The sequence below is a fragment of the Phaethon aethereus genome, assembly GCF_964289735.1.
Source record: "Phaethon aethereus genome assembly, chromosome: 4".
Classification (NCBI taxonomy): Eukaryota; Metazoa; Chordata; class Aves; order Phaethontiformes; family Phaethontidae; genus Phaethon; species Phaethon aethereus.
In genome coordinates, this window is record NC_138578.1 from 1,849,744 (window position 1) to 1,859,829 (window position 10,086).

General features: G+C 44.7%; 1 protein-coding gene across 1 annotated transcript; it reads right to left on the reverse strand.

Annotated features, from left to right (window-relative positions):
- Window positions 1-5,797: 5,797 nt before the first annotated feature.
- On the reverse strand, window positions 5,798-8,181 carry NPFFR2 (neuropeptide FF receptor 2; the record flags this gene model as incomplete). The annotated part of the gene is made up of 3 exons (XM_081999594.1): window positions 5,798-6,638; window positions 7,172-7,271; window positions 7,848-8,181. 3 exons carry the CDS (start codon window positions 8,179-8,181, stop codon window positions 5,798-5,800), a joined length of 1,275 nt encoding a protein of 424 aa, XP_081855720.1.
- Between the last annotated feature and the right edge of the window lie 1,905 nt (window positions 8,182-10,086).

The window sequence follows — 10,086 nt, forward strand, 5'->3', positions numbered from 1 at the left end:
TTGATCCAGTAAGTACGGTTCAGTTCTGCTTAGTTTTGTCTTATGTGGGATCAAAACTAGTAGTAAATCTACCGACACCAGTTTTTCATTTGAATGTTGAGAAGTTGTAATAGCAAAAGAAATAATTCCCCAGAGACAGAGAGGGAAGGGAGAAACATATTACACATGAACTGCTTTTGGATCTTGAGTTCCTGAGGTTTGTGGGTGCTACCTATAATTTTATTTTTGGATGGGAATGGAAATAAGTTGTGGCAAGATCTTTTTAGTTTCTTAAAAAACATTTTTACTTGCTTGGACAATTGAAAAAATCCTCTTGTTGTCTAGCTGACTTCACCTCCCAGTTTGCCTGTTTCTCCTCCTCTTCAAGGTCCTTCCTGGCTTTTTTACTTTTTCTGTAATAAAACAGTGGTTTTATTTGCGGTTCCAGGACCTGTAACTAACTGCAGCCTCCCTCCTCGCAGGTCTGTCTCATCACTCCAGTTACCTCAACGCTTACAGCCTCATCTCTTGTGCCTCTTTCCTGCTGCCAAGCTCTTGGTAAACACCAACAGCCACCAAACGCCTTCCCCCCGCAAACAATTTTCTCTCGGAAACTATTTCCCTCTTTATCCTTAAGGTCGGTCTCTTCGTGCTCACAGTTTATCCGTGTTACCTTTTGCACTGTTTCCTGCCCTTTATTCTCCATTCTGCCTTCATTTTGCAGTTTATGTCCCAACGAAGCTGAGTCACGACTAACAGGAGAGCTAAAATCCATCAGTTGCAAAACCACCAGCTTGTCCTACTTGAGCAAAGGGAGGTTTGCCACGCCGTACCTCCCGTCACCCACCTGGCATAGACGCTAGACTCTTACGCTCATTTAGACTGGTCTCGGCTTTCTGCCTCCTGCGATATAGCTCTGTGCACGTAGGCAGAAATTTAGCGTTAGCTCAGCTGCTTCCTTTCTATACCCTCTTAAAAAAAAAAAAATCACTACACAAACAAACAAAAAAAACCCCAACAGGGTTTACACTGACCTTGAAAGCTGATATTGTCATTTTTGCTTGGATTATTGCCCCTCTATGAAACAGAAGTAATTTTATCTGTTTGGTTGTTTTTTTGGTTTTGCTTTTTTGTGGTTTTTTTTTTGGGGGGGGGGGGTGTTCAATAAGGGATTTATAGATTTTTCTAACCAATTGAGTCCAGATCTGAACGATGTTTAAACTCTTCTACATTTAAGTATATTCCATCTTTATGTAGCCTCCATGCACAGAAAAGCTAAAATGTTTGCCATTCTTCTACACGAATCCCTAAATATTGGAAGAATGCTGTATTTTGTCCTTCATCCCTCTCCCGACTTCTCCTTCCTGGAAAGCGCAACTCCTTGAAGGAGTCAAAAATTTTCCATGCTTAAGGATGCCCCTTAAAAAGACTTTCTCCAAGCCTCCTCTCCTCCCCATTGCTGTCTTTTGAGTCTCTTCTCAGCTTTCTGAAATTGCAGTGCCCAACTCAAATCGTACTAGTGCTGAAAGAAGTAGAATGACAGTCCCGATAATATGCGCAACTGTTAATATTAGCCTTTCTTTTTGCGACACCGACACCATTTACTACATTTTCACTGCTCTCCAGCTTAGCCCACCCAACACCCCAGATCTGTTCTTGCAATAATATTATGTAATCTCGTGCTGTATTTTTACATTTTGTTCGGACATCTTCCTTGTAACGCTTAATCCTTGCTGATTTTGGACAATTTCTGTCTTTGAGCAGGGATATAGTACCATCTCCTAAAGCTTGTGTTTTCTAAAATAATTTTCATTACTTGCTGTTATAAACTGTCAAATGATATCAGGACTAAATCACTTCTATAGTGGAGAAGATATTTGTCATGATCCATGTAATTTGTAAAAATATTTTAGTGGATTTCACCTTTGACAGACCTTTGTGTAATCACAAATTGAAGCATCTTCCACGGAGAATGAACAACCGGTAAGTAAGTTTTGAATACACTTTTTGAGTCAGTGTCCAGTGTCACTGATTTAAAGTGACTTCCTTCATACCACCCTTCCTTAGTTCATTAAATTAAAGGGAAAGCAGTGTAAAATGCATACTGTTTGCAATACAGTTTATAGGTCACTGTTTTCTTTTTCTTTTATTCTGCAGGGAGGAGCAGGGGCAGGCGAACGAGGGCACAGCCCCACAACATCCAAAGGAGAAGATCCGAGCCGGTCCCGTCCAGGCTCAGACACAGTTTGGGGATTGCCGGGGCAGCCTGGAGCCATGAGGAGGGTCTGAAACCAAGGAAGGTCAGCAAAGCCAGGTACGACAGGCCACAGCCGCAGCATCGCTCAGACAAGGGTCTGGGCCTGCGTTTAAATGTGATTTTGGTGTGATTAGTTTGAGGAGGTACGTACTTCAAAAATCCCCGCTAGCTTTTTGGGGAGGATGGTTTTCTGGAGTTTTGTCACGCGATGCTGTGGGGACAGGCGTGTTCTTTTCAGGATCCTTGGTAGAATGAGAACAATTGGCCACAGGACTGTAGTTATAATTAGAGTTTTATTTATTATATAAAGATTTTAGCAAGTGGGGAGCTTGTCGTTACACAGAATTTCTAGCAACTAGTGTAGCTTTCCTATTACATAAAATTTCAGTTACCTAGACTTTTCTGTCACCTGGACCCTCTGCAGATCGGGTCAAATTCTTAATAATCATGCGATAAAATAATCATAATTTAGACACTGATGTTAAAAATTGCATGAGTCACTCAATCCCCAGAGGAAAAAGAATGACGGGAGGCAGTCTCACGGTGCTCTAGCTAACCGTGTTCCCTACAATCACACAGGGAAGCGTGAAGGCCTTTGGCTGCTGTTGGCTCTGCTTCAAAAACCTTTGGTCTTTACCATCTCCACAACTTCCTGGATTCTGAAGAGGCTGCCAGGCAATCAATATGTGAGTATTTCGGCTGCAGGAGACAGCAAGCTGCAGGTGGTAACGGCTGCGTAATGATCTTTATCTCTTCATGTCCATTGTGCCCTGCCTGAGGACACACTTAATCTTTCTCTTTAAAACCAAAACAGAAGCAAGACAATATATGGAGGGTTTTAACCATATCCCTGTCATCTATGTACTTTACTTCCCTTTTTAGTAACGTGCCTGGTGAAGGCAAACCATTTGATGGCTTTTACTTCAGCATCCTTGTTCTATAGTGAGATATTAAGGCTGTCTTGAGAGTCACCAGCTTGAGCCAAACACTTCAGGGCACTTTTATGTGCTCATTGCATTGATTTTGAGTACGTATTTTTTGAGTGTTTTGTTGAACTGGGATGAACGTGCGCATATACTTACACTTTAAAATATTCTCATTGCTGAATCATTCGGAAACACGGAATTATACAGGTTGGACGGGACCCCTGGAGTTCATCTGGTTCTTACTTTTAATCAAGAAAACAGGTCTTGGGCAAAAGATTTTTGAAAAGAAAGCCCACCTACTGCAACAAGAGGCTGTCTCAAGTATGGGCGTATTAAATATTACTCTAAAGTCAATACACAGCATACTCTGCAAGATGTGTAGCTGCTGTGCTTCTCTCGTATGCAGCCCAGGATACGGTTAGTTTTCTGGGCCGTGAGCGCACACTGCCAGCTCACGTCCGGCTTTTCATTCCCCAGTGCTCCCTGAGTCCCTCTCAGCAGGGCTGCTCTCGATCCATTCATCCCCCAGCCTGTGCTGACACCGGGGTTTGCGCCAGCGCGGGTGCAGGACCTTGCGCTTGGCCTTGTTGAACTTCATGAGGTTTGCACGGGCCCGCTGCCCACGCCTGTCAAGGTGCCCTTGGATGGCATCCCTTCCTTTAGCGTATCGACCGCACCGCTCAGCTTGGGGTCGCCCGCAAACTTGCTGAGGGTGCGCTCGATCCCACTGTCTACGTCACTGATGGAGTCACTAAATGGTATCGGTCCCGGTACGGACACAGCAGCAAGCTTTGGGAATCCAGGCGAGGCAAACTTTGGCAGGCAAAACAGATCTTATTTTCTCAAACTACAAGCGAAGGACTAAAGGACCGGATGGAAGGGGTGCAGCAAGTGGGGCTCCGAAAACCTTTGCGGGGGGGGTTTCAACAGGGCATGACAGGACCAGGCATACATATTTAATTAGATCCTTTGAAAATCCCAGGCTAGAGAAAACACGTTACAAAAAACTACCCGTAGTAGTAGGTACCTGTAGGCTGCAGTCTACTACCTGTAGAGCTCTTCTGGCACCTTTTCTTCCCATTACTACCCAGATGTTTTCCTTATTTTCTGGTGTTCAGCAAGGAACGTGGTTTGGGACGACAGAGCTCGAAAAGTTGTCATTTTTCCTCAGCTGTGCAAATATGTCATCATCTGAAAGGCACCCCAACATACCTGGAGGAGGACTGCACTGGGGAATGACCTTACCTGGTATTTGGCCCCCATAGACCCTCACAGGATAAGACACGGTGATGCTCTAATCCTGTAGCAGATTTGTGTAGGCTGGTCCTTGCGCGAGCCTCCATTCCTCGCTGCTTTCAGGAGCCCCTGTGAGATGCTTCCAAGGTTGCTCTCTGTGCATGCTGAGTTCTGTCAGACTGAATGGGCTCTAAAGGTGTTTCATCTCCTGCCAGCGTTGCAACTGAAGTCTTTTTAGGTGACTTTTATCCCCCCTAAAAGGAAGTTGAGTTCACCGAAAAATGTACCAGAAAAGCCGTTTTTTATCCTTTATTTCTCAAATTTTCACTCCTATTTATTTGTCTAGCTGCAACAATAATAAATATCACAGAATTAACAAGAGGGGCAACCAGAAAGGGGAATAAATGGAATGTGACTGAAGATGCTTACTTTCTGTCATTTGGGTCGGGACCGGTTGGCATTCAAAATGTCCAGGCGGGAGCAATAAGAGGAGAACCACATGAAGACCCAAGAAATGGTGAGTTCAGTTCAAATATTCAGACTTTATCTCCAGTTTTTCAGTTAATGAGAGTTATAGAATAAGGGATTGATCAGTTGGAGGAACAGCCTTACGCTTCACAGAAGAAGCTAAAAGAGTAGTATCAAGGACCCATTGCTGACCAACGAAATTTTTGTTAAATCAGGAAGTAAGTTTATTGGATTAGTCTTGCTTTTAGCTGAGGATGTTTTTATAAATCTCATTAGCTGGTATTTTGGTCTACGTATATGTAGACCAGGACAGTATAAAATGATTTCTTAATGCAACAAGGGGGACACCCTCAGCCGCACTGGCTTAGGGCTGCCCTGAGCTCCACCAGTCGAACCCCCAGGAGGGGGCAGGCGCTCATGGTCCCGGCAAGTCTTGCCATCCCCTCCTTTTTCCAGCTCCACTATCTAGCTGGAGGCTACAAACAGCGGGGGTGTTTTCACTGTGTGATACCAGAATAAAACAGTAGCCACCCTGTCTGGGCTGCTCTGGGAGATTCACAGAAGAAAATGAATGAATGTTTTCCTCTTCATCAGTCAGTATCTGGAGTAATTGTATCCGAGTCAGTAATCATAGTTCTCTTTTCCTCTTATGTCACAGTAAATGGAAGGTGATCCCATTTTAATCATGCCTTTGCTCCAGCCCAGCTCGAGAGCAGTGAGTCATCACTGACTGCAGGGGAGTTGACCCTGGTTTAAGCTGAAATTGCTTTCCTACTTATAGCAAATGTTCAGATATTATGCAAATTGCGTATCTCCTTCAAAACAGAAACATCTTGACGTTTTTGTCGGAAAGGGCTTACGGAGCATGAGTTTCACAACACAATAAATAAACTCTGCTAGGCAAAATCTTTTAGGTAGTTCATAGCATGTTTCACTTAATCCCATCGTTGCGGGGTCCTTCTAGATCCTCCATTATCAAATCGTGCTGGTTATTCACCCAATTTCCTTTCTTAACTGTCTTTCCTTCCTCCGTAGCGTTTTGACAAACTCGATTCTGGGGCATGTGGTAGTTGGCAGCTGGCAAAATGGCAATGCTTTGGCCTCGCTGAGAACAGATCTCCCTGTGAACCATCTCCCCGGAGCAGAGCTGAAGCTTAAAGGCTTCCTGAAAGCCTCGGCGAAAGTTTTCGTTAAAGAAACCGTAGATGATGGGGTTGACACTGCTGTTGAAAAAGGCCAGCCAGTGAGCAAAGGGGTAGATGTAAATGTTGATGATCTGCAACTGGATGTCTGAAAGGTTGGCGTAGTCTGAGAGCATCATCAGAGTCCACAAGGGAAGCCAGGACAGGGTGAAGAGCAAAGCCACTATAATGAGCATTTTGATGACTTTTTGTTTCTTCTTAGACACGCTGTACCGCTGCTCCTGCCTGTGTTTTCCCACCACGGGCATCGCTGTGTTGAAGAGAGCAATGCTTATCCTAGCATACATGATAATAATGAGCGACAGGGGAGCCAGATAGATGTTGGCAAACAGAACTGTCGTATAGATCTTTCTCATTCCCGGGTTAGGCCAGTCCTCCCGGCACCAGTATACAGGGCGGGTTTCATTGCCATAGCCAAGGATCACCCTGAAATGCTTCTCCTCTTGTACCTGCAGCATGACTGCAGAAGGACACATGATTGCGACGGCCAGAATCCAGATGACCGCTATAATGGCGACGGCAGTTGAAATGGTCAGCTTCTGCTTAAACGGATAAACAATGCATCGAAACCTGTGGCAAAGACACCCGGGGACATACGTGGAGAAGAGGTTTAAGGAACGCGTCGTCAAACAGGCAAGCACACGGGCACATTTTACCTTGTATGTTTTTTAAAAAGTATAGATGGAGTCATGTCCCCGTCCTGCATAAACCACTGCAGTTGCATTTAGTTGCTCCGTTTAAGAGCTAAGTTAGTAAAAACAATCTTAGCTAAAGAAGTCACAATTGCTGTTCAAGCTTCCGTATCAGCCTGCTGCTTCTGCTGCTTCGTTTAACCAAAGCGGGTGCTAGTGCCTCTGCTGCCTAGCTGAATAGCCAAGGAACCAACCACTTGCAGGCAGCCAGGTGTGGCCCAGCTGTACCACCTTTAAGAGGCGGTGTGGCTGCTCTTTAGACCCGGCCACCTTTTGTTTTGCTTAATAGCCTTAGGAGTGAGATACATCTCATTTATTGCAATGTGGTGTGGGTTAATGAATGGGCCTCAGCGTGTTCAGGTGGCCAGAGGCAGATGGAAGCGACAGTTTACAGTCTCTGTATCATCTTACCTGTCTACAGCAATAGCAACCAGAGTGAAGACAGAGGCAGAAACAGAGATCCCTTGGACCATCCCACTCATCTTGCAAACCAGGCTCCCAAACGGCCATCCTGGAAGGAAAGAGGCGATTGAAATTGCCACCTTCTCACTGCAGCGCTATGCTTATACACGTAAGAGGAAATTTCCACCCCAGAACTCGTACTTCTCTTTTGCTCTGTCAGGGCATAGCTGGGGGTCGGGAGGCAGAAGTGATGTAAAAAAATGCCTTGCCAAACTCCTCGGTGAGTTTCTGATGTTCTAAAAAAACACCAAAGCAAACATCTGTGGTTTAACATCCCGTTAAAACAAGATCTCCAGGCAAGAAAGGCAATGGATCACTACGGTTGGTTGTTCTCTGCAACTGGCTCATAGCATCCTCCTAGTCTTCCTAACCTAACCATATAACCCGGTAGTGGGAGAATCCCTCCCTAAAGACGAGGGATGTGGAAGTCAGCAAGGACGGCCCCAGTCAGAAGGCGGGTTATGGGCTCACCTCCCTCGTCTCTGACTTGCAGTGACTTGAAATGCCTATAGAGCCCATGCAGAAATAAGCACCCAGCCCTCGGGGTGCCTAGGGACGCCAGCGCTCAGACATGCGGGCGAGTCCCCCTCGAGCTCTCTTTGCCACGTGGTGCGAACCAGCCTACCTGCAATGATGTTGTCCAGGAGGGTGGTGGGCATGCAGAAGATTCCCACCAGTAAATCGCTGACAGCCAGGTTTAAGATGAAAAGGTTTGTGACTGTACGCATGTGTTTGCTCCTCAGGATGATAAAGCAAACGACTCCGTTGCCAACCATACAGAGCAGGAAGATTAGGAGGTAAGAGATGATGAAGACAGCTGCCACTGAAGGCTGATGAAGGTAGAAGTCCACATAGGAGACGTTGCCTTCTAAGTAGAGGTACTTGTATGTCCCGTTATAATTCAGCGCTTGAGGCCAATCGAATGAAGAGTTTGAGTCCGAGTCCGTTTTCATAGTCATGCTGCAATGTGCCTTTAAAAGATATTTTTAAAAAGGTCATTTTAATATGCTTGAAATTGATCTGAACAAATGTGACTAGTTTGGATACGCTGTGTGCTGAAACACATGCAAAACTTAAGTATACTCATCCCCCCTGTGGCTTATTTTAAAAGTCCGTGTTCTGATCCTGACCAGACAGGAAAAGCAGTAAATGCTATTAGTTTGATTTTACACCGCAGGCATACAAAAGGGACCGCTAAGACTGTCAGAGGTTTTTTCCCATCTGCAGGCTCTATAAATTAAGTCCTTCCTTTCCCAGAGGAGAGGAAAGGCAGACAGGATGTAAACTGGCCTATTGTGTTGTGATACGTAAACAAACCAACAACCTGAACAGATTATTTTGAGGGGAGAATAAAAAAAATCAGAATTCGTGAGAAATCCATTTACTCAACAGCTTGAGTAATCTGGCACTTAGGCAGCAGCGGGATGGCTCAGCCGTGAAAACCAGTGATGAAATTAAAGCTTTCGGAAGTGGCACAAACCTTATGCCCGAATGTATCCAAAGCCAATCCCGTTTCATTGAAAATGAAATATTTTTCTGTACGGTTGGTATTAGGCCGCAGTTGATCCTTACAAGCCAGATAGACTGGGAGATGGGTCTGCAAACACAAAGGACTGCGCCGTGTTTAAAACATGCTGAAGGACCAGATCGCGGGATTCATTTCCTAGCTCTGCTACTGAATTCCCATGTGATCTCGGTGAATTCGTAATCTCTCCATGATGCGATTTTCCTGATATAAAATGTGAGTAGTACTTTTCTCACACGGTTTGTTCCCACCATAAAGTAAATTCTCCCATTTTATGTTTTATTACATTACGGTTGGCAAAAACTTTTTCTGAGAGGGGCTTTTTTCAAGACTGAACTTTCTTGGCATTGTATCATCTCGGTTTCAAGACGCTGCCTTGTGGTAGCGATGTTTTTGCTGGTGTGATGGCTTGACGGTAAGGGATGCAAAACTTTTCATCAGACCTCTTGATGGAGCTGAAAGAATCAATTTAAGGCAGGTACCAAATTTGTATGCCTCAAACGCACTTATTTCCCAATTTAACTGATTGGTATTAACTTTGTAGGCCACAGTCTCTTTTCTTGCCCTACAGAACCTATAGTTACAAGAGATGCTGCACCGAAATTCTACATCAAATCTTAACCGAAGTGACAAACTTCTACCACGTATATTGATACAACTCACATAAAAACGGTATCAAGTCTATGCAATGGGCCAGTACCAGCATATTGACGTTTACAGCTGACACTGGGTAATTTGACTTGGAAGCAGCATTCCACAATTTTTTTCCACGTTTCTTTTCTGTACCGGATGGAGACGCCTAAAGGGGCAGGCGGGTGGAGGTGTTCCTAACTTAAAAGAACAGAAAAATTAATTCACGCAGAAGGCATAAAATGAACGTATGGGTTCAGGTGCCTTTAGGACGCTTACAAATTCCTTAGTATAAATGCAATTTAAATTAAGGCACAACTATCCAAATCCTGGTGAGCTTGTATGTGAGGGAAGGAAAGTGCTGGCTACACCTCTTCCTGATGAGACAACACTCAGAGCTGGCCTTGTTTTGTGCGTCTCAGGTTTCTGCTGCCTCCCCAGATACCCGATGATGAGGCTCGTCTTCTCCGATCTGTGGAGTAGCTATGGAAGATGACAATCCGTCATCACTCATTGTGGGACATCCCTCTCCCCAGGAAAAGAAAATGAGTCTTAGGTAACAGCGCTAATAGGGCAGCTGGTTTTTCTTCCTTCTTCTTGCTGGGTTTTACTTAGAAGAGTTTCTAATTTTCCTTCTGTCTGTGCCTGTTGTTCCCTGATATATTTACTCATGCCTAATTCTTACGAAACCATTGCAGCTTTTCTCTAT